Source organism: Danio rerio, chromosome 17 (assembly GCF_049306965.1).
Source record: "Danio rerio strain Tuebingen ecotype United States chromosome 17, GRCz12tu, whole genome shotgun sequence".
Taxonomy (NCBI): Eukaryota; Metazoa; Chordata; class Actinopteri; order Cypriniformes; family Danionidae; genus Danio; species Danio rerio.
Window position 1 is genome coordinate 3372820 of NC_133192.1, and position 25319 is coordinate 3398138.

The 25319-nt window shown below is 35.4% G+C and overlaps 1 protein-coding gene across 4 annotated transcripts in view; it reads right to left on the bottom strand.

The window, feature by feature from the left end:
* plcb2 (phospholipase C, beta 2) overlaps positions 1-25319 on the bottom strand; it is a 97272-nt gene that overhangs the window by 20582 nt on the left and 51371 nt on the right. For 3 of the 4 annotated variants that reach the window (XM_073927999.1, XM_073928001.1, XM_073928000.1), the window contains exons 16-27: positions 24951-25015; positions 22404-22500; positions 21087-21171; positions 20886-21010; positions 18814-18965; positions 18227-18391; positions 17869-17968; positions 17481-17585; positions 15357-15412; positions 14216-14294; positions 10509-10844; positions 3352-3529 (exon numbers count right to left, since the gene is read on the bottom strand). In XM_073927999.1, the coding sequence (XP_073784100.1) occupies positions 3352-3529; positions 10509-10844; positions 14216-14294; positions 15357-15412; positions 17481-17585; positions 17869-17968; positions 18227-18391; positions 18814-18965; positions 20886-21010; positions 21087-21171; positions 22404-22500; positions 24951-25015 (1543 nt within the window). Of the gene's footprint in view, positions 1-3351; positions 3530-10508; positions 10845-14215; positions 14295-15356; positions 15413-17480; positions 17586-17868; positions 17969-18226; positions 18392-18813; positions 18966-20885; positions 21011-21086; positions 21172-22403; positions 22501-24950; positions 25016-25319 lie in introns of those variants that run through there. The other variant, XR_012393158.1, reaches the window with a different exon arrangement.

Genomic DNA, 25319 nt, shown 5'->3' on the forward strand with positions numbered 1-25319 from the left:
GTGGTCATGGGGGAGTAGAGAGCATGAGACTGATTCCAGTGACGCTCCAGGGACAGACGAGTCTTCGCTGAGGCCAGGGCCGGCGCATCCATAGAGGCGACCTAGGGCGGCAGTATAGAGAGGGCGGCATCCGTGACACCTCCCTTACCACCAGCCTCAGTTATGTCCGCGACACCTCCCTCACCACCCGCGTCCTCAAATATATTCGCGCATAGACGACAGAATAGAGAGGGCGGCGTCAGCGACACCTCCATCAGCACCTGCGTTTCCTCAGTTACATCCGCGCATAGGGCGGCAGAATTGAGGTCCGCGACACCCGCGCTTCCTCAGTCATATCCGCACATAGGGCGGCAGAATAGAGAGCGCAGTGTACGCGACACCTCCCTCCCGCCCTCAGCAACCGCGCGTCCTCAGTTATATCCGCGGATAGTACGCTGGAAAAGAGGTCCGCGACACCTCACTTCATTTTCATAACCGGTCACTTTCGTTTTAACATTGGGGTTGAGGGTGGCATGATTGTCCTCTGCCTAGAGCGACAGTTCAGCTTGCTCCGGCCCTGGCTGAGGCCAGCTTCCAGCCTCCACCGCTGAGACTGCAGCTCTGCACAAGACTTTTGGCCAGCGGAGAAATTAAAATGGTCGTGCCCAACTTAGTCTGGTTTCTCTCCAGGTTTTTTTTCTTCACTCTCCTATCAGGTGAAGTTTTTTTTCCCTCTCCGCTGTCGCCACTGGCTTACATCGTTCAGGATCGGTAGAGCTACACAACGATAGATTTGCTCTTCAGTGTTTGGACTCTCAATAATGATTTTAAACCACACTGAACTGAACTAAACTGAACTGAACTTAAACACTAAGAACTGAATTACCCTGATCCAGTTACTATAATCATTTATGTGAAGCTGCTTTGACACAATCTACATTGTAAAAGCGCTATACAAATAAAGCTGAATTGATTTGAATTCTAATGGGGAGCCGTTTATGTTTATGTTAGTGCATTACATCAGGTTTCCACTTTTTTGTTGTGACTGAATTATAAAGCGGCCCTCCAATGAAATGTCAGTCACTGATACTACAATTCACCCCGCTCTTTAAGATCTCAAAACTGAGGGCTTCTGGTGGTACCTAGAATAGCAAAGTCCAATAAAGGAGGTCGAGCCTTTTCATTTATGGCTCCTAAACTGTGGAACAGCCTTCCTGATAATGTCCGAGCCTCAGACACACTCTCGCAGTTCAAGACTAGATTAATGTAAAGCACTTGTTTATGTAAAGCACTTTGAATTGCCATTGTGTATGAAATGTGCTATATAAATAAACTTCCCTTGCCTTGCCTAAAGACCTATCTTTTTAATTATTATTATTAATTTAATTAGTGTGTATTTATATAGCGCATTTATTGTGTATGGCCATACACCCAAAGCGCTTCACAATCATGAGGGGGGTCTCTCCACACCACCACCAGTGTGCAGCATCCACTTGGATGATGCGACGGCAGCCACAGGACAACGGCGCCAGTGCGCTCACCACACACCAGCTATTGGTGAAGTGGAGAGACAGTGATAGAGCCAATTCGGTGGAAGGGGATGATTGGGAGGCCATGATCGAATGGGCCGATAGAGGGACTTTGGCCAGGACACCGGGGTTACACCCCTGCTCTTTCACGAGAAGTGCCATGGGATTTTTAATGACCACAGAGAGTCAGGACCTCGGTTTAACGTCTCATCCGAAAGACGGCGCCCACTGACAGTGTAGTGTCCCCTTCACTTTTACTGGGGCATTAGGACTCACATAGACCTCAGGTTGAGCGCCCCCTGCTGGCCTCACTAACACCACTTCCAACAGTGGCTATGGCTGTGGCTTTACTTTTTAGTAAAGCATAAACTCAATGCATTACATAGCGGTATGATACATGAATGTGCTCCACACCTCTCGTTTATAAACACTATGAACAGCAGCTACGCTAATTATTCTCTTTATTCTCTATTTTCACCTGGGGATACTCCATGCAGCTATGCAGCGCCACTGATGTGATCCAAGACCAGCGACGAGATGATCCCAAGGTTTCCATAATTCTGGGCCAGGCCGTATCCTGTGGTCTTGGAGGAGTGGAGAGCACGAGTCTGATTCCTGTGACACTCCAGGGACAGACAAGTCTTTGCTGAAGTTCTCCAGCCACCGGCGCCAAGACTGCAGTTCTGCACAAGACGTTTGGCCATAGGAGAAATGGCCGTGCCTAACGGAGGTTGGTTTCTTTGGAGGATTTTTTCTTCAGTTGCGTCAATTTGTGAGGTTTTTTCCTCACCACTGTCGCCACTGGCTTGCATCGATGGATTTGCTCTTCAGTGTTTGGACTCTCAGCACTGAATATTAAACCACACAGAACTGAACTAAACTAAACTGGACTAACACTGTTTCAATTCACTATAATCTTCTATGTGAAGCTGCTTTGACACAATCTACATTTTAGGGTGCTTTCACACCTACACTCTTGTTTCGGAACATGTCTCGTTTGCCCAGTTAGCGCGGTTCGTTTGGCATATGTGAACAGGGCAATCGCACTCTGTTCTGCGTCAAAGTAATCGCTCCGAGATCGCTTAAATGAGGTGGTCTCGGCTCAATTGAAACGAACTCTGGAGCGGTTCGATTGCAGTGAGAAAGCGATTCGATCCGAGCGCGGTTATATCACAGTGTTTTATGGATATGTAATAGGCTTACGGCTATATGAAGAGAGAATTATGAGTAGGGCGGGAAGTTTCGCGAGTCTCCGGATGCCCGCAAACGAGTGATGATCTCCCGATAATCTCGCATCTCCCTCCCGGTCCTTAAATAGGCATCGTCGCGCACCCTTCTCACCCCTCCCCACCACATCTCTCCTCAGACACGTCACGCGCACTCACACCTTGTCAATCACCACCAAACCACCACCTCTCCTGACAGCTGAGCGGGACGCTGCAAAATAAACCCTGACACTCTGACCAATGTAAGGAGAGTTTACTCGCACGTGACTTGTTTTAGCTCTTTTGGTCCGATTAGAAACTTTGCAGTGTGAAAGCGAACCGCACCAAGAACAAAGAGCAACAATGTAACAATTGTAATCTCTGTTTCAGAACAACTGAATCGATTCACAGGTGTTAAAAGCGCTAGAGAAATAAAGATGAATTCAATTGAATTGGCTCTTTTCCAATTTGAGTTTGAGACCCCTGATCTATATTATTAAGTCAATTAATAGAGCTGTATTGTAAAGTTCTGTCAGAGAAATAATTAAATATAATGTCTATCATAAAATAAACATCTATCTTCAAAAAATACAGCGGCCGCAAATATAAATACTTAAATGAGAGTGTGTCTTGTTTACTTCTTGGTGCTGTTCTTCTTCTTGAGGGCTTTGAACTGGTCGCTGTATTTCTGAATGAGGTCTTCTCGTCTCTTCTGGAACTTCTTCTCCATGTCTTTCAGGTCTTTCTCCTGCTTCTTGGTGACCTTCAGGAAGTTCTTGTGCTGCTGCAGCTCTTCACAGCTCACAGTGATGGGGTCTGAAACACACAACACAGTCAGTCTGCATGTGATCATTCAGTAAACGATAACAGTTTAAAGGGGACCTGATATCCCTGTGTTTACAAGATGTAAAATAAGTCTCTAATGTCCCTAGTGTGTGTGTGTGTGTGTGTGTGTGTGAAGTTTTAGTTCAAAATATCACACAGATAATGTTCTCTAACTCTCTGAAACAGACCTTTTAGGCTTTGATCCTAATTGTGCTGTTTTGATGACTGTCGCTTTAAATGCAAATGAGATTGTGCTCTTTTTAAAAGAGGGCGGAGCTACAACGTGTCAGCATTGTGGCAGATTCAAAACTGGACTAGTGTGTGACTAGGGTGTGCATGTTGTCAGTGTGAGTGTGTGCTTCATGCTTCTGTCAGTCTATGTTGCTCCTGTCGCTGTTCATCTAAAACTCCACATCTATAATCCTCTTAGTCTATGCTGACATTATCTTCAGCAGCTCGAACACTCTAATGGCTAATGGACAGACGGCTGCTTCTCACTCAGGGCTGCTGTTTATGCTAATGAGGGAGAGATGGGCACTAGTAGGCGGGGCTTTCCCCCTCTGATGACATGTACACAGGGAGAATGTCAATCAAAGTGTTTCTGCAGACTTTCAAGTCTGACTATAGAAATTAGAATTAATTCATGTTTACTATTAGAGGCTGGAGATATTCACACCCTGCTGACACACAACTGTGTTTAAACCCCTTATAAAAGTGATTTTTGCATGATAGGTGCCCTTTAATGCTGCTAACCACAGTGAGTTGACCTTCTTTTAAACACAGCAGTGGTATTTATATAATCAACTAGGACTAATGAAGCGTCTATGTTTGTATTCTACATCTGCTTCTATGACAATTTAAATAGCAAAGAGCAATATTTAAGTTAGAATACATTCAAACAGGATCTAAAATACCTTTCCACAGTGAAATTACTCCATATCTACGACAATGGGTAGAGCTTGAACCCATGTAAGCCCTGTGTCTTCACAACATTTTGCCAATTTGTTTTTCAGGGTGCCATTTTCTCTTTCCACAGCTCCACCTGAAGCCAGATGGTAACTACAATACGTGTATCAAATCAATTTCCAAATATTGGCCCACTTGTTTGATTGCTTCATTAACAAAATAAGTACCATTATCTGAACTTATTTTTCGTGGTATTCCCCATCTCGGCACAATTTCAGTCAGTAACGCTTTTGCTACCGCAGCCGAATCTTGTTTTGAGGTTGGAAAAACTTCAGCCCATTTTGGCCACATGTCAACCATCACCAAACAGTACCTTTTCCCATTGCATGGGGACAATTCAAGTGGTTTCTTTCTTCTGTTGAACACAAAATATGCCATTGTGATAACTGTAAGAAACTTGTAACCATTGACGTCCATAATATAAAAAACAAACAAGAAGTCAATGGTTACAGATTATTCAGCATTTTTCAAAATATCTACTTTTATGTTCAACCGATGAAAGAAAGTCAAACAGGTTTGTGACAAGTTATGATAAGTAAATGCTGACAGAATCTTCAGTTTTGGGTGAGCTACGCCTGTAAAAAGTGAAAATGTAAACAAATTACTTCGACTTGTTACAATTAAATAAATTAAGTTGGACAAACTTAATTTATAACAGTTTTCAGTAATAAATTAAGTTAGTTATTTTAGGTGTTTTAGTTTTAGGTTTAAGTAATTTATTTTAGAAAACTAGAATGGAACAGTACATACAGTACAGTCATTCAATATAATATTGTAAATATAATAATAATAATAGTAAAAAGTACTTTTATTACAGTACAAATAATTCCCTTCCATTGTTAATATAAAAATAATACTTTAATGTTTTGTGGCAAATACAAGTACTGCTCATTATTGACAGTGAACAATACTTATACTTGCCATAAATAACTTACTATAACCGGCAACGCAGTGGCGCAGTGCGTAGCACGTTAGCCTCACAGCAAGAAGGTCGCTGGTTCGATCCTTGGCTCAGTTGGCGTTTCTGTGTGGAGTTTGCATGTTCTCCCTGCGTTCGCGTGGGTTTCCTCCGGGTGCTCCGGTTTCCCCCACAGTCCAAAGACATGCGGTACAGGTGAATTGGGTAGGCTAAATTGTCCGTAGTGTGTGTGTGTGTGTGTATGCGTGGATGTTTCCCAGAGATGGGTTGCGGCTGGAAGGGCATCCGCTGCGTAAAAACTTGCTGGATAAGTTGGCGGTTCATTCCGATAACTAACTTAATTTATTACTGAAAACTGTTATAAATTAAGTTTGTCAAACTTAATTCGTTTAATTGTGACAAGACAAAGCAATTTGTTTAAGTTTCCACTTTTTACAGAGTAACTATTATAGTATTATATATTAATAAATAATTAATACATTTAATATTAGTAATATATACTATACAGGGTTCAACGCTAAGGATTTTTTCTACTGGCCCAATCGGAGCAGTGGTTCAGATTTTTACTTGCCCTGCCAATATTTTCACTGGCCCCACCAAAAAAAGTTAATTTCTTAGCCACAAATAAAAAAAATGTGCCAAAATGTTTGTATATATAGAATTTAAATATTTCAAAATTTTTAATAAATGAGTAATGAGCAAAATTCAACGTGTTTTGAAACAAAACATGGCTGAAGACTTGCCAAACTGATGGCAAACTGTACAAAAGATCACTTATTTTTTTTTAGTCGTGGTGTACCCTCGTATATGTCTGCATTCCAAGATGTTAGAAACAAATGTTTTCATTTAGCATCATCATTTGATGTCATCGCCATGTTGCTGTCTCTTCACTGAACTAATAACGTGCTCACAACATCCAATCAGATAAAAAGAACTGAGAAGGTAGCATTTGAAGGCTTGAAAAAACGAACTGTTTCTCAATTCTAAAACTTTATTTGCACGCAATTGACAAATAGTCACAGGCAAATTAAACTTTAGTAACAAGGAAGCAGTGGCCCGATCGGGCCAGTAACTATCCTGTCTACTGTCCCGGGCATCTCACACGCTGGCCCCGGGCCATCGGGCAGTCCTTATTGTTGAGCCCTGCTATATTAAAGATCTGATGAACTAATAAATGCTGTAGTGTACTTATGTTTAACTACATAACATGTTTTGTACTATAATATACACTCACCGGCCACTTTATTAGGTACAACTGCTCGTTACTGCAGATTTCTAATCAGCCAATCACATGGCAGCAACTCAATGCATTCAAGCATGCAGACATGATCAAGACGATCTGCTGCTGTTCAAAGCGAGCATTCGAATGGGGAAGAAAGGAGACTTTGAACGTGGCATGGTTGTTGCTGCCAGATGGGCTGCTATGAGTATTTCAGAAACTGCTGATCTACTGGGATTTTCACGCACAACCATCTCTAGGGTTTACAGAGAATGGTCCGACAAAGAGGAAATATCCAGTGAGCGGCAGTTCTGTGGGCGCAAATGCCTTGTTGATGCCAGAGGTCAGAGGAGAATGGCCAGACTGGTTCCAGCTGATAGAAAGGCAACAGTAACTCAAATGAGCACTCATTGCGACCGAGATCTGCAGAAGAGCATCTCTAAATGTCCAACCTTGTCAGTTCTGAAGGCCAAAGTGGGTCCAACCTGGTACTAGTAAGGTGTACCTAATAAAGTGGCCAGTGAGTGGCAGTTTTGAAGGCCAAAGTGGGTCCAACCAGGTACTAGTAAGGTGTACCTAATAAAGTGGCCAGTGAGTGGCAGTTTTGAAGGCCAAAGTGGGTCCAACCAGGTACTAGTAAGGTGTACCTAATAAAGTGGCCAGTGAGTGGCAGTTTTGAAGGCCAAAGTGGGTCCAACCAGGTACTAGTAAGGTGTACCTAATAAAGTGGCCAGTGAGTGGCAGTTTTGAAGGCCAAAGTGGGTCCAACCAGGTACTAGTAAGGTGTACCTAATAAAGTGGCCAGTGAGTGGCAGTTTTGAAGGCCAAAGTGGGTCCAACCAGGTACTAGTAAGGTGTTCCTAATAAAGTGGCCAGTGAGTGGCAGTTTTGAAGGCCAAAGTGGGTCCAACCTGGTACTAGTAAGGTGTACCTAATAAAGTGGCCAGTGAGTGGCAGTTTTGAAGGCCAAAGTGGGTCCAACCAGGTACTAGTAAGGTGTACCTAATAAAGTGGCCAGTGAGTGGCAGTTTTGAAGGCCAAAGTGGGTCCAACCAGGTACTAGTAAGGTGTACCTAATAAAGTGGCCAGTGAGTGGCAGTTTTGAAGGCCAAAGTGGGTCCAACCTGGTACTAGTAAGGTGTACCTAATAAAGTGGCCAGTGAGTGGCAGTTTTGAAGGCCAAAGTGGGTCCAACCAGGTACTAGTAAGGTGTACCTAATAAAGTGGCCAGTGAGTGGCAGTTTTGAAGGCCAAAGTGGGTCCAACCTGGTACTAGTATGGTGTACCTAATAAAGTGGCCAGTGAGTGGCAGTTTTGAAGGCCAAAGTGGGTCCAACCAGGTACTAGTAAGGTGTACCTAATAAAGTGGCCAGTGAGTGGCAGTTTTGAAGGCTAAAGTGGGTCCAACCTGGTACTAGTAAGGTGTACCTAATAAAGTGGCCAGTGAGTGGCAGTTTTGAAGGCCAAAGTGGGTCCAACCAGGTACTAGTAAGGTGTACCTAATAAAGTGGCCAGTGAGTGGCAGTTTTGAAGGCCAAAGTGGGTCCAACCAGGTACTAGTAAGGTGTACCTAATAAAGTGGCCAGTGAGTGGCAGTTTTGAAGGCCAAAGTGGGTCCAACCAGGTACTAGTAAGGTGTACCTAATAAAGTGGCCAGTGAGTGGCAGTTTTGAAGGCCAAAGTGGGTCCAACCAGGTACTAGTAAGGTGTACCTAATAAAGTGGCCAGTGAGTGGCAGTTTTGAAGGCTAAAGTGGGTCCAACCTGGTACTAGTAAGGTGTACCTAATAAAGTGGCCAGTGAGTGGCAGTTTTGAAGGCCAAAGTGGGTCCAACCAGGTACTAGTAAGGTGTACCTAATAAAGTGGCCAGTGAGTGGCAGTTTTGAAGGCCAAAGTGGGTCCAACCAGGTACTAGTAAGGTGTACCTAATAAAGTGGCCAGTGAGTGGCAGTTTTGAAGGCCAAAGTGGGTCCAACCTGGTACTAGTATGGTGTACCTAATAAAGTGGCCAGTGAGTGGCAGTTTTGAAGGCCAAAGTGGGTCCAACCAGGTACTAGTAAGGTGTACCTAATAAAGTGGCCAGTGAGTGGCAGTTTTGAAGGCCAAAGTGGGTCCAACCAGGTACTAGTAAGGTGTACCTAATAAAGTGGCCAGTGAGTGGCAGTTTTGAAGGCCAAAGTGGGTCCAACCAGGTACTAGTAAGGTGTACCTAATAAAGTGGCCAGTGAGTGGCAGTTTTGAAGGCCAAAGTGGGTCCAACCAGGTACTAGTAAGGTGTACCTAATAAAGTGGCCAGTGAGTGGCAGTTTTGAAGGCCAAAGTGGGTCCAACCAGGTACTAGTAAGGTGTACCTAATAAAGTGGCCAGTGAGTGGCAGTTTTGAAGGCCAAAGTGGGCCCAACCAGGTACTAGTAAGGTGTACCTAATAAAGTGGCCAGTGAGTGGCAGTTTTGAAGGCTAAAGTGGGTCCAACCTGGTACTAGTAAGGTGTACCTAATAAAGTGGCCAGTGAGTGGCAGTTTTGAAGGCCAAAGTGGGTCCAACCAGGTACTAGTAAGGTGTACCTAATAAAGTGGCCAGTGAGTGGCAGTTTTGAAGGCCAAAGTGGGTCCAACCAGGTACTAGTAAGGTGTACCTAATAAAGTGGCCAGTGAGTGGCAGTTTTGAAGGCCAAAGTGGGTCCAACCAGGTACTAGTAAGGTGTACCTAATAAAGTGGCCAGTGAGTGGCAGTTTTGAAGGCCAAAGTGGGTCCAACCAGGTACTAGTAAGGTGTACCTAATAAAGTGGCCAGTGAGTGGCAGTTTTGAAGGCCAAAGTGGGTCCAACCAGGTACTAGTAAGGTGTACCTAATAAAGTGGCCAGTGAGTGGCAGTTTTGAAGGCCAAAGTGGGTCCAACCAGGTACTAGTAAGGTGTACCTAATAAAGTGGCCAGTGAGTGGCAGTTTTGAAGGCCAAAGTGGGCCCAACCAGGTACTAGTAAGGTGTACCTAATAAAGTGGCCAGTGAGTGGCAGTTTTGAAGGCTAAAGTGGGTCCAACCTGGTACTAGTAAGGTGTACCTAATAAAGTGGCCAGTGAGTGGCAGTTTTGAAGGCCAAAGTGGGTCCAACCAGGTACTAGTAAGGTGTACCTAATAAAGTGGCCAGTGAGTGGCAGTTTTGAAGGCCAAAGTGGGTCCAACCAGGTACTAGTAAGGTGTACCTAATAAAGTGGCCAGTGAGTGGCAGTTTTGAAGGCCAAAGTGGGTCCAACCAGGTACTAGTAAGGTGTACCTAATAAAGTGGCCAGTGAGTGGCAGTTTTGAAGGCCAAAGTGGGTCCAACCAGGTACTAGTAAGGTGTACCTAATAAAGTGGCCAGTGAGTGGCAGTTTTGAAGGCCAAAGTGGGTCCAACCTGGTACTAGTATGGTGTACCTAATAAAGTGGCCAGTGAGTGGCAGTTTTGAAGGCCAAAGTGGGTCCAACCAGGTACTAGTAAGGTGTACCTAATAAAGTGGCCAGTGAGTGGCAGTTTTGAAGGCCAAAGTGGGTCCAACCTGGTACTAGTATGGTGTACCTAATAAAGTGGCCAGTGAGTGGCAGTTTTGAAGGCCAAAGTGGGTCCAACCAGGTACTAGTAAGGTGTACCTAATAAAGTGGCCAGTGAGTGGCAGTTTTGAAGGCCAAAGTGGGCCCAACCAGGTACTAGTAAGGTGTACCTGGTTGGTGAGTGTACCCTACTGTTGCACTTAAAGACAACAGTATTGGGTTATTTGTTTATTATTTGTATGTTTATTGTTAATTCAAGACTTTTTCTATAGTACGATTCAGAAACACACCAATGTTAACTATTAATTCAAAAGTGGGAAGAATAAAGTGACGCACCTGACGGATCAGCAGGGGTTTCCTCACTGGATTCTTTAGTCTCAGTTACAGCAGCATCAACAACAGCTTCAGGGGTTTCTTCAGGTGTTGGTTCTGCTTTTACTTTTTCCTCTGGTTTGGGATCTGGCTCTGGTTCAGTTTTCTCCTCTGGCTTTGGCTCAGGTTCTGGCTCTGGTTTTGCTTCAGACTCTGGTTCTGGTTTTGCTTCAGGCTCTGGTTCTGGCTTTGCTTCAGGCTCTGGTTTCTCCTCTGGTTTTGTTTCAGTGGTGTTTTGCTCAGCCGGAGGAGCAGCGCCGCCCTCTGCTGGAGTCTCTGCAGATTCAGCTTCTTTCGGTTCTTGCATGTGATGAATTCATAAACAAAAACACACACAAATGATCCAGATTACATAGAGAGATATAACAAATCAGCAGTGACAGAATTAGATGCAACCATTGAGAATATGAAGCAGCATTGTTAATAACTGAGCACCATTTTAGTGTGTAATTAGTAGGGCCAGATGGAATCTGCGGACATTTTTTGCTATTTCTGCTGAGAATTTTAGTAAAAATTGGCGGATTTCTGAGGAATTATTTTGGGAGTATCAAAATAAGTTTGTGTTTTAGTATCACCCGAAGAATGTAAAAATTAAAACAGTGCGAAGCGATTACTTGATGAGTGCGAATCATTACCTTTTTGAACAATAGTATTATAACTAAAACCTTAATATATGAAATAAAAAACAACACTTTCTAACTTTAACTTAATGTTTAAAATGCAAATCCAATTAGATTCACTTTATTTGGTAAACAAAGCAAGTCTCTCATATAATATCTCTACTAAAAGACAGAAAATATTACTGTACACACTGTATTGTACTTAAATCAGATGAACATTTTTATATTAGTCAATCATATTACTGTAATTAATTTTAAAAACTGAATAAATATAGATTTACACACATTTACTCAAGTAAATAAACAGATATAATAATGGGCTAAAAAACTGCGGAAATCTATGTAATAAATAGGTAAATTTATTACAGTTACTCATAAAATTCTTACCTTAAATATTATAAATATATTCAACAGTTCTGTAGAAATCAATACAGCGAAGCAGAGTATTTGTATTTTTTGTTATAAAAAATATTCTTGGAGAATAATCATATGTCGATCCATCAAAAAATGTACAAAAATAAAACAAAATTACATTATATTTGGAAAAATTATTAAATGGAAAATTTCTTTACGGTTTGAATATTTGATAAAGTATTTTTAAACAATTTTAAGCATTTTATGATTTAAACATTTGGTTTTATTTTGACTTTTAACATATTTAAACACTTTTAAATACTTCTTTTATTGATTTTAAGTATTTTTAAAACTACAATCGAATCAACAATGTAATGGTTTCTACAGATAGGTTTATGAGTTCTTATAGCTGGATTTATCGATTCATAACAGTCTATATAGATAGATTTTTAGTTGATAAAGATACATTTGTTATTTCATAAAGATAGATTTTTGATTTATATAGACAGATTCATTTGTTTATATAAATAGGCAAACTGAATTATATAGATAGATTTATTAGTTTATATCAGTCAATATAGATAGATTTATCAATTTATACGGATAGTTTTATTCGTTTTTTGTCGGTTTATGTAGAGAAATTTATCATGTTTCATAGAGCAAGATTTGTTAGATTTAACAAACATATTTATTGGGGTATTTTGTTTTTTACAGATAGATATACAATGATTATGAATAGGTTAAGGTTTTTATGAATATATCTATTGGTTTATATAGATTTATCGGTTCATATAGACACTGGTTTATATACTGGTTTATATACTGGTTTATATAGATAGACTTATCGACTTATATAGATAAATGTATTAGTTTATATAGATTAATTATTTTATACAGATAAACTTATCAGTTTATGTATTTATCGGTTTATATAGATTTATCGGTTTAAACATTCATTGGTTTATATATATGTATCGGTTTATATAGATAGATTTATCTGTTTATATATTCATCAGTTTATATAGATTTATCGATTTATATAGATAAATTTATTGGTTTATATAGATTTATCGGTTTAAAAATTTATTGGTTTATATAGATAGATTTATCGTTTTATTTTGATGTATCACTTTGTATAGATTTATCAGTTTATATATTTATTGGTTTACATAGATGTATTAGTTTATATAGATAGATAGATAGATTTATCCGTTTATTTTGATTTATCGGTTTATATAGTTAGATTTATCGGTTTATATATTTATTGGTTTATATAGATGTATCAATTTATATAGATAAATTTATCAGTTTATATCGGTTTATCGATTAAAATATTAATTAGGCTAATATAGATGCATCTGTTTATATAGATAGATATTATCTGTTTATTTATTTATGGTTTATATAGATATATCAATTTATATAGATGGAGTAATCAGTTCATATAGATTTATTGGTTTATGTATTTATTGGTTTATGTAGATGTATTGGTTTATATAGATTTATCAGTTTATATATTTATTGGTTTATATAGATGTAATGGTTTATATAGAGAGATTTATCAGTTATATAGATTTATCAGTTTATATATTTATGGTTTATATAGATATATCAATTTATATAGATGGAGTAATCGGTTCATATAGATTTATCGGTTTATATATTTATTCGTTTATATAGTTGTAATGTTTATATAGAGAGATTTATCGGTTTATATAGATTTATCGGTTTATTTATCGGTTTTAATTTATCGGTTTAAATATTCATTGGTTTTTATAGATGTATTGGTTTATATAGATACATTTATATGTTTATATATTTATCGGTTTTTATAGATTAATCAGTTTATATATTTATTGTTTTATATAGATGTAATGTTTATATAGAGAGATTTATCGGTTTATATAGATTTATAGGTTTATATATTTATTGGTTTATATAGATGTATTGGTTTATATAGAGAGATTTATCGGTTTATATAGATTTATCGGTTTATTTATCGGTTTTAATTTATCAGTTTAAATATTCATTGGTTTTTATAGATGTATTGGTTTATATAGATACATCTATCTGTTTATATATTTATCGGTTTTTATAGATTAATCAGTTTATATATTTATTGTTTTATATAGATTTATCAATTTATATAGATAATCGGTTGATATATATTTATCGGTTTATATATTTATTGGTTTATGTAGATGTATTGGTTTATATAGAGAGATGTATCGGTTTATATCGATTTATTGGTTTATATATTTATTGGTTTATATAGACGTATCAGTTTATATAGAGAGATTTATTGGTTTATATAGATTTATCGGTTGAACAATTTATCGGTTTAAATATTCATTGGTTTATAGAGATGTATCAGTTTATATAGATACATTTATCTGTTTATATATTTATTGGTGTATATAGATTTATCGGTTTATATATTTATTTTTTATATCGATGTATCAATTTTTATAGATAATCGGTTCATATAAATTTATCGGTTTATATATTTATTGGTTAACGTCGTTATATCAGTTTATATAGAGAGATTTATCGATTTATATAGATTTTTCCATTTATGCAGATACATTTTTTGGTTTATATAGATTTATCAGTTTATATAGATAGATGTATGGGTTTATATAGACAGATTTTCAAATGGACCTGTCAGGTATTTGACAGAATACTATGATCTCTTACCTGCAGCAGGTGCAGCAGTGGCAGCCTTCTGAACTCCATCAGCTAGAGGTAACTCATATTCACACACGTATGTCAAACTCTGGAAACAAGAAGAAAAGCTATGTGAGACTTGTCATAGCTGCTTGAACTGCTTTATGAAGCTTCAAAACCTTGAATCTTTTATTTTGAATTAGTAGTTCAGAGTGTGTATCGAACAAAAGACAATTCACATGATTTTAATAAACTCTGTAATGTAATAAAATTCTAATTAATCGTGCAGATTTATTCAGATCGCCACCCAGTGGTAAATCATTAAAGAGGTTTCAGACATTTGAGACATTTGTAAAATCAAAAGGAATAGTGTTATTTAATATTATCTTGTTGCATCTTGTTATTTTGCCTAATATTATCTTGTAGCAGAGCAAATTAATAAATTGCTTATTATGCAGACACTTTATATTTAATCATAGTTTATGATAAGCTAAATGCATTTGAGAGATTATAAATTCTATTTAACATTTGCAGTGTGTTTGATTAATCCAATTTTACTGCATATTTTGAGTTTTGTAGCATGTACATTGTTTTGACCTGCATGTGCTGTTTTGAACACCTTAAAAATATGAATCATTTTGCAAAAAAATTGGTCGAATCTATTTTCATGTCAACATTTATAGTTATAAATACAATAAAGACAAACACAAAAGTTTTTCATTTTCAATAGGTTGTCTACCTTGTTTTTTAACTGATTATTTAAGTTTTAGATTGTGTATTTAGTACATTAATTAACTTGACAACTAACCAACAAAATCTCTTTATTAATTCATCATTTCATAATTCATAAATGTCATAATTTCTTGTAATTACTATAGTAAGTACATTTAACCCACAGATTAAAATAAAGCATTAAAAATGTTTAATCAGGTTTTAATTTGAATTATAATAAATATGGTTGAAATGAAAAATAGAAAAAAAAAATAGATGAATTGCAATAAGCTATTGATGATGTGTCTTTACACATTTCATTTGAGCTTTTATTTAAGAGAAGCACATGTTTGTACATAGCAGGTCAACCTGGGGACACTACATGCACTTAATAATGCACTAATGTTTTGAAAGTGCACTTGAAAAGGCCTGCTATTATCAGCTGTGCATTTCTCTGTACCTCTGTCTTCGGTGGCTTTGAAGTTTTCACTGGATTGAAAAGAGCATCAGAGAAATCTAAAAAAAAAAAACATTAATTAGCATGCATATGAATTAATATTTAATGTTGCACTCAATAAAAGCATGTTAATGTACACAGTAAAAACAAATGCTAATGGGGTTTCCAAGTAAACACTGTTTTAGTTTTATGAAATGTAATGTTTAATTCTTTGAGTTACTTAATAGTGACAATTTGGAATTATTAATGAACTGTAGTGTAGATTTATGAGTAAAACGCACTGTTAGAATTTGTTTAGTATTTTTGAACAATTACATTTTTGTAGTAAAATAGCCTAAAATAGATTTATCAGTTTATATATATATATATATATATATATATATATATATATATATATATATATATATATATTTTTTTTTTTTTTTTATCGGTTTATATTGATTTAAAGGTTTATATACAGTGCATCCGTGCTACACTTTTTCCACATTTTTTATGGTACAGCCTTATTCCAAAAAGGATTAAATTAATTTATTTTCTCAACATTCTACACACAATCCCCCATAATGAGAATGTGAAAAAAAAAGTTTTTGAAATTGTTGTAGATTTATTAAAAATAAAAAGCTGACAGATTTATAGGTTTATATTGACAGATTTATCAGTTTATAGATTAGATAGATGTACCAATTTATATAAATAAATTTATCAGTTTTTATAGATAGATAAATCGGTTTATACAGACAAATTTATCAGTTTATATAGATTTATCGGTTAATATAGACAGATTTATCGGTTTAGACAGATTTATCGTTTTATAGAGACAGATTTATTGGTTTATATAGGTTAATATAGACAAATTTATCAGTTTATATAGATTTTTAGGTTTATATAGACACATTTATTGGTTTATAGATTTATAGGATTATATAGACAGATTTATTGGTTTATATATCTTTATAGGTTTACATAAACAGATTTATCGGTTTATATAGACAGATTTATTGGTTTATATAGGTCTATATAGACAAATTTATTGGTTTATATAGATTTCAGAGTTTATATAGACAAATTTATCGTTTTTGTAGATTTATAGGTTTATATAGACAGCTTTATCAGTTTATATAGCTTTATAGGTTTATATAGACAGATTTATCGGTTTATATAAACAGATTATTAGGTTTATAAAGACAGATTTATCGGTTTATATAGACAGATTTATCGGTAGAAAGATTTATCAGCTTATATAGACAAATTTATTGGTTTATATAGATTCATAGGTTTATATAGATTCATAGGTTTATATAGACAGATTTATCAGTTTATATAGATTTATAGGTTTATATAGACAGATTTATCTGTTTAAATAGATTTATCGGTTTAAATAGACACATTTATCAGTTTAGACAGATTTATCGGTTTATATATTAGATAGATGTATCAGTTTATATAAATAAATGTATCAGTTTATATAGATGGATTTATCAATTTATATAGACAGATTTATCAGTTTATATAGACAGATTTATCGGTTTAGACAGATTTATCGGTTTATATGGACATATATATATCGGTTTATAGATTAGATAGATGTATTGGTTTGTATAAACAATCTCAGTTTATATAGATAGATTAATTGGTTCATATAGATTTATTGATTTAAATAGATAGATTTATCGGTTTATATAGACAGATTTATCAGTTTATATAGATTGACCAGTTTATATAGACAGATTTATTGGTTTATACAAACAGATTTATCGATTTATAGGATAGATGGATTTATTGGTTTATACAGATATATTTATCGGTTTATATAGACAAATTTTTTAGTTTACATAGATAAATTTATCGGTTTATATACACAGACTTATTGGTTTATATAGACAAATTTATTGTTTTATATACACAGTTTAATTGGTTTATAGATTAAATAGATTTATTAGTTTATAAAGATTGATTTATTGGTTTATAAAGACAGATTTATCCTTTATATAGATTTATCGGTTTATATAGACAGATTTTTTGGTCTATATAGAAAGAATTATTAGTTTATATAAACAAATTTGCAGCATAGTTTAACAGTGTGTGTTTGTCTGTGATGTTTAGAGTGTTTGCAGTGAAATGTCGCACCAGCGAAGGCAGCGGGGACGTAGTCCTTCATCTCGATATGCACAAACAAAGACGGCAGCATTAGCGGCATGTTACTCTCACTGCGCAAACCAATGTGCTGGAAACCTGCAGATTGTGCAATCAGGGTAATTAGGCAAGTCATTGTATAACACTGGCTTGCTCTGTAGACAATCGAAAACAAATATTGCTTTAACTGTAATACAGCAGTTTTACAATAATTATAAGATCAAGACGATAATCTGATTAGGAGATTGTTTGATTCCCTTAATCTGGAAAGTGTCATAATCAAATCAAACACAAATTGAATTTTGAAGTATTGCTTTTTTCAGACTCATTTAAAGTCGACTCCCGTTAATAATAATAAATGCGCATCAGTGTTAAGTCTCACCGGTTTGAAGAGCATCCAGAGGGATGATGCGGTGACCAATGAACTTTCCTCCTTCTTCCTGGACCACCAGTCTGAGATAGGCCATCTCTGGCAGCAAGACCTGTTCACACACACAGGGATAGACAAAAACACACACACACACACACGCACAAGAATGCACACACAAAACCAAAAAATGGTTGTGACATGACAGATAAATAAGCATTTAAATCTGTGAACTTTGAATCATCTTGACCGTCACTGAATACGTTCACATCCATATTTCTCTGCCTGTCTGTCTCGCTGCTGTTTCTGACTGATAACAACCTCCTGGATGTACTTTATCAATTACTCATATCACAGTGAATGCACCGCTGACCTTCTCGAAGATGAACGGCTCCTCGTTCCAGTCCGGGTTGATGCCGTTAGCTGTGCTGCTCATCTTCGTGCGATATTTGCGTTTGGGGTCTTTGGGCAAACCGATGAGCTCCACTTCCACTCCGGTTTTCACAGCCTTATCTGACAGAAACTGACCTGAGTAAATCTGAACACCAAAATGCAGAAATAAGAACATTATAATTATAAAAATCATTTGTGGAAACCATCTAATAATTAATTATGTGCATCTAAAGGTATAATATACTGTTGCAACATATAACAAAAACCCGAATATAATAATAATAATAATAATATTAATTCTAAAAACAAGACTATTAGAGTGTTATACTATTACTAATAATAGCAATAAATCATTAAATATGAGGATGATGCATGAAGAATTAAATAATAAAAATTAATACTGAATAAAATACAAAATTTTTTAAATATTTTTTTAAATACATTTTTTGATACATTTCCAAGTGAATGAAATGCAATGTCATTTATAAAATGTGTCAGCCAAATGCATTCATGCAAAATAATTTCATCATCCTCATTTCACCAATGTCCACAGTGTGAGTGAGTGACCTTAATAGTGAGCGTGCTGGCGATGATGGTGTCAATCCTGTCACAGAACGGATCAAACTTTTTGTCACTGCGCCGCATAACGTCATGTTTGAGGAGGTAACCGGTTCTCCCATTGAACTCGAATAGAGCCATGTTCAGCTGCATGGGGAAATCTACAGCAAAAACACACCAGAGCATTCAAAACGAGACATAAAAGAGCTCACTTTCAATCCAGAAGTTCAGTTTTGATTGTTTTCACGCTGCTGTGCATATTTGAATCAAAAATTTATGAACATAAAAACAAAACAGAAAATTATATTTAAAAAAAAATCTCCCAAATAAAAATACAAGCACGCACACACGCACGCACGCACGCACGCACGCACGCACACACGCACGCACGCACACACACACATATATACATATATACATTTATACATATATATATATATATATATATATATATATATATATATATACAGTTGAAGTCAGATTTATTTGTCCTCCTGAATTATTCGCCCCCGTTTATTTTTTTTCCCCAATTTCTGTTTAACGGAGAGCATTTTAGCTTTTTTTCAGCACATTTCTTATCATAATATTTTTATTAACTTATCTCTAATAACTGATTAATTTTATCTTTGCCATGTTGACAGTAAATAATATTTGACTGGATAATTTTCAAGACACTTCTATACAGCTTAAAGTGACATTTAAAGGCTTCACTAGGTTAATTAGGTTAACTAGGCAGGTTAGGGTAATTAGGCAAGTTATTGTATAATGATGGTTTGTTCTGTAGACTATCGAAAAAAATTGCTTAAAGGGGCTAATAATATTGACCTTAAAATTGTTTTAAAACAATTAAAAACGGCTTTTGTTCTAGACAAAATAAAACAAATAAGGCTTTCTCCAGAAGAAAAAACATTATCAGACATACTGTGAAAATTTCCTTGCTCTGTTAAACATAATTTGGGAAATACTTGAAAAAGAAAAAAAAAGTAAAGGGAGGCTAATATTTATTTATTTATTTATTCATTCATTCATTCATTCATTCATTCATTCATTCATTCATTCATTCATTCATTCATTCATTCATCCATCCATCCATCCATCCATCCATCCATCCATCCATCCATCCATCCATTTATTTATTTATTTATTTATTTTTACTTTTTTTATTCCGATGAAATGTGAAGGTTTATTTTATTATTCATTTTATGTTGTCTTTAATGCATTTTTGACACTTGACATTTTTATGCTTTACTCAGTCATCAACTTTCTGATTCTACAAAGGACTTAAACACCTTCTACACCAGCGAGTGAAAAAAGGTAAAAATCACAAAAATCCAAGTTGACAAATGATGAAAGGAAAATTGTCATTATTATATAAATAATTGAATTAATTAATAACTAATTTATATGCTAATTATGATGAAATTATTTAAATCAATTTAATTTCACAATTATTGTTGTCTGATGAAGTTCAGATGATGTATATACGCAATTAAAATAATTTAAAAAAGTTACAATAAATAAATAAATGTGTGTGTGTGTGTCTGTGTGTGTGTGTATATATATGTATATATATATATATATATATATATATATATATATATATATACATAAAAAACACATTTATACAAATATATAAATATATATATAAATAAATTTTATTAATATTTAATGTATAATAATATATAACAACACATTCATAATTATAGTTGGATGATAAAGGTTAGATGACGTTAATACTCAATTCAAATTATTAGCAAAGCTTGCAAAAATATAACAAATAAATTACATTTTACAAATTACATAAATAAATAAATAAATAAATAAATAAATAAATAAATAAATAAATAAATAATGTATTGTTCTTCTTTTTGGTAGATAAATTTAATTTGATTTTTTTGTTATTATTCGCTTTTAGTGTTTTGCATTGTCTTTAATGCATTAATTACACATTTCTACAATTTAATCCGTCATTAGCATTTTATCAACTCGCAGATCCCGGTTAGGGAAATTCTATGCAAATGTAACAGTGTTCTTGGGCAGGCTTTAAAAAAAAAAAAACCTGCCCTGTTTGTTATTCTCACCCATAGTCTGGTAGTTGAGGGCCACAAACTGGCACCCAGCACTCCAGAAGGGCTGTGGACTGTAGTTTGAAGAGTCCACTCGGGTTCCTTTAGGGTAAATACGGCTCAGCTGCCTCTTATTATACCTAAAAGCATCAGTATAGGAAAACACTCACAGACACATGGGCAAAAACACTATAATAATCTTGTGGTAAAGGATACTCCACCCAGTCCACGGCATTCTTCGCGATCAGACTCTCTCCTTTCGTCTCCACAAAAGAAGAGATGACAAAACACCTGTTTTTCTCTGGTTTTAAACAGAAATGTTGTATTAATTATATCGACCCTTATAGAAAAACCATGTGGCTTCAAATGGGCAATCAGATGTTAAAATCACAACTGAAACTCACATTTGACATGCATGTGAAATACAATGAAAGCATATTTGAAACACATCAAATCTATGATTTTGGAACATTTTTAAATTAAATGTAATCATGTGACCACTTTTGTGACATTGTGATAAAGCCACACGTTTAATTTGGAACACATCTGAAATGTGTAATAGATTAAACATGCAATTATTTTTTTCCTCCATGTAAAAATGTTCCAAACTTACATTTTTAATTTGCAATGCATTCCGAACACACATCAAACACATTTGGAACACATTCGAAACACATAAAAAGTGATTTTAGAACATTTTGAAATTAAAACTGGTGATCACATGACCACTTTTTAAAAATGTGCCAAAATCCCGTTTCATTTGGAACACATCCAGAATGCATGTTAAACACACACGGAACACATTTGGAACACATTTGAAACATATTTAAAACTTATCCTTACATTTTTAATTTGCAATCCATTCCGTACACACATCAAACACATTTAGAACACATTTGAAACACTTAAAAAGTGATTTTGGAACATTTTGAAATTAAAACTGGTGATCACATGACCACTTTTTAAAAATGTTCCAAAATCACGTTTCTTTGGAACACATCAAGAATGCATGTTAAACACACACGGAACACATCTGGAACACATTTGAAACATATTTGAAACCTATAAAATGTGATTTGGGAACATTTTCAAGTGAACAAAATGTGATCCCTTGACCAGTTTTTTTACCCATGTGAAAATGTTCCAATGTGAAATGTTTCATTTGAAATGCATACAGCATGAAACACACATGGAACACATTTGGAACAAGTAGGAACATGCAACACATGGCCACGTTTACCTATGTGAAAATGTTCCAAAGTCAGATTTTATGGATTCCGGAACACAAAATGTGATCACATGACTACTTATTCTCCCATGTAAACTTTTCAAAAATCACATGTTCCATTTGGAATGCTTTTAGAATGCATGTGAAACACACACGGAACACATTTAAAGTGCATGGAATGTGTGATTTTTGGAACACTTTCAGGTGATCACATGACTTTTTCCCCCCGCATGAAAATCTTCCAATGTTTTAATGTGATTTTAACATGCGCAGCTGTAAGAGGATAAACAGTGTGCTGAACTCACTGGCTGCGTTCTCAAATGAGATGAATTTGTTGGGCTGAACGTAGTTGACGAGAGCAGACATCTCCTCATACGCTGTCACTTCCTGTCCAGCCGTTCCCTGACAGGAAATCAAACACAGATCAAACTCTGGTACATTTTGTCGATTAGGCAAAAAATAATAATTAAGAAATAGTTATTTATGAAAAGAAAGTTTTAAAATATGAATGTGTGAATATATCTATTTAGTAAGGATGCATTAAACTGATGTGTCACAAGGAAACTTTCAAACGTTTCTTTTTAAAACTCTCTGTACATTAAAATCTTTAAAATAAATGTATGTCACCACAAAAATGTGAAGTAGCACAACTGTTTTCAACATTAAAAACAACCATTAAAAATGTTCTTTTAAGCAAATCATCATATTAGAATGGTTTCTGAAGGATCACGTAACACTGAAGACTGCAGTATGATGCTAAAAATTCATCTTTTATTTAAAAAAAAACATTTTAACATATATTTACATATAAAAGACATTTTTAGTTGCACAATTATTTCACAATATAACTATTTTTACCATATTCCTCAATAAATGAATGCAGCCTTGGTGACCAGAAGCTATTGCTTTCAAAAAACATCACCAAAGCTATATCATTTAATCGGTTGTAGGTTTGATTTTTATTTGAAAATGTGTATTCCTTTCTATCAAAGAGGCAGTTAAAATATCCTAATCTGCCAGTATTACACTGCAAAAAAAAATAAAAAATCTTACTTGAAGTTATTGTATTGTTTCTAGTCCAAATATCTACAAATTCTTAAATCAAGAAGCATTTTCAAGTTAAAGATAGTCTTGTTTTAAGCAAGAATTAAGCAGGTTTTTCCCTGAAACAAGCACAATAATCTGCCAATAGGCTAAGCCAGTGGTTCTCAAACGTTTTTCATCAAGTTCCACCTCAGAAAAAGTTTTACATTTATATTTAGTCATTTAGCAGACACTTTTATCCAAAGCAACCTACAAATTATCCAAAGCAACCTACAAAGGAAGTGAAGTCTCCACTTCGCTTCCTAATCTGCAATTGCCTCTTTGAATATCACACTAACTGTACAAAAAAATAAATAAATAAATAAAAAAATACTAATACTACTAATACTTCCCTTCTTAGACTTTACAGACCTGAAACTTGCCTACAGCACTTATTCATTGTTGCTCTTAGTTGTGTAAATTGCTTCCTTGTCCTCATTTGTAAGTCGCTTTGGATAAAAGCGTCTGCTAAATGACTAAATGTAAATGTAAATGTAAATTGAGGACAAGGAAGCAATTTACACAACTATAAGAGCAACAATGAATAAGTGCTGTAGGCAAGTTTCAGGTCTGTAAAGTCTAAGAAGCAAAGCATTAGTAATGTAAGGTTTCTTTTTTTTTTCTTTTTGTAGGTAGTGGTATAACCAGAGAGGCAATTGCAGATTAGGAAGGAAAGTGGAGACTAAATATTTGAGTTTTTAGTTGTTTCTTGAAGACAGCGAGTGACTCTGCCGTTCTGATGCAGTTAGGGAGTTCATTCCACCAACTGGGCAGATTGAGTGCGAGAGTTCAGGAAAGTGATTTCTTCCCTCTTTGGGATGGAACCACGAGGCGACGTTCATTCACAGAACGCAAGTTTCTGGAGGGCACATACATCTGCAGAAGTGAGAGCAGATAAGGAGCAAAGCCAGAAGTCACTTTGTAAGCAAACATCAGAGCTTTGAATTTGATGCGAGCAGCAACTGGCAGCCAGTGCAAACGGATGAGCAGCAGAGTGACATGTGCTCTTTTAGGTTCATTAAAGACCACTCGTGCTGCTGCGTTCTGAAGCAGCTGAAGAGGTTTGATAGAGTTTGCTATCAATTTGTCTCTCGAAGTACTACCAAAATGAGCAGTATTGAAATACAGTAGCGTAGTAGGGCCAGTAAAGCAGCTACAACTCCGCATAGTTAAAAAAAACATGGCAGATTACCTCAGAATTAAAGGCTATATTATTTTGCTTACCCCATTAGCAGATTATTATTTTTACTTCTGCTTTTCTAGAAAATGCTTCTTGATTTAAGATTTTTTAGATAATAGGACTAAAAAAAAAGACCAAAAACTCTACATACACTGCAAAAAATGCTTTTCTTACTTAGATTTTTTGTCTTGTTTCTAGTCCAAATATCTAAAAGTTCCTAAATCAAGAAGAATTTTCTAAACAAGCAAAACATATTGCCTTGTTTTGAGAAATATTATGCCAATATTAAGTCAGTTTTTCCTTAAAACAAGCAAAATAATCTTACGTCAAAAGAAAAAACAAGATTAATTTGCTTACCCTATTGGCAGATTATTTTGCTTGTTTTTTGGAAAAACTGACTTAATATTGGTATATTATTTCTCAAAACAAGGCAATATGTTTTGCTTGTCTAAAAAATGCTTCTTGATATAAGACATTTTAGATATTTAGACTAGAAACAAGACAAAATATCTAAGCAAGAAAAGCATTTTTTGCAGTGTAAGAGAAGCATTTTTTGCCAATAAACAAAAATACTGTAGTTTCTGTTCACCTCATCAGAGTTCTTCATCTTCTCTTCATCCTGTTCATCATGATCGTCATGCTCTTCACGATCCTCTATCAGTTTGACAGAAAATAATGAATATGTTAAATTATTTCATCATTTATCCATTTTCCTTCAGCTTAGTACCTTATTTATCAGGGGTCACGACAGCGCAATGAACCATCAACTATTCTGGCAACTGTTATATACAGTGGATACCCTTCCAGCCACAACCCAGTACTGGGAAACACCCATACACACTCATTCACACACACACACACACACTCATACTCTATGGCCAATTTTCATTTATTAATTTTCCTTCAGTTTGGTGCCTTTATTAATAAGTGGTCACCACAGCGGAATGAACTGCCAACT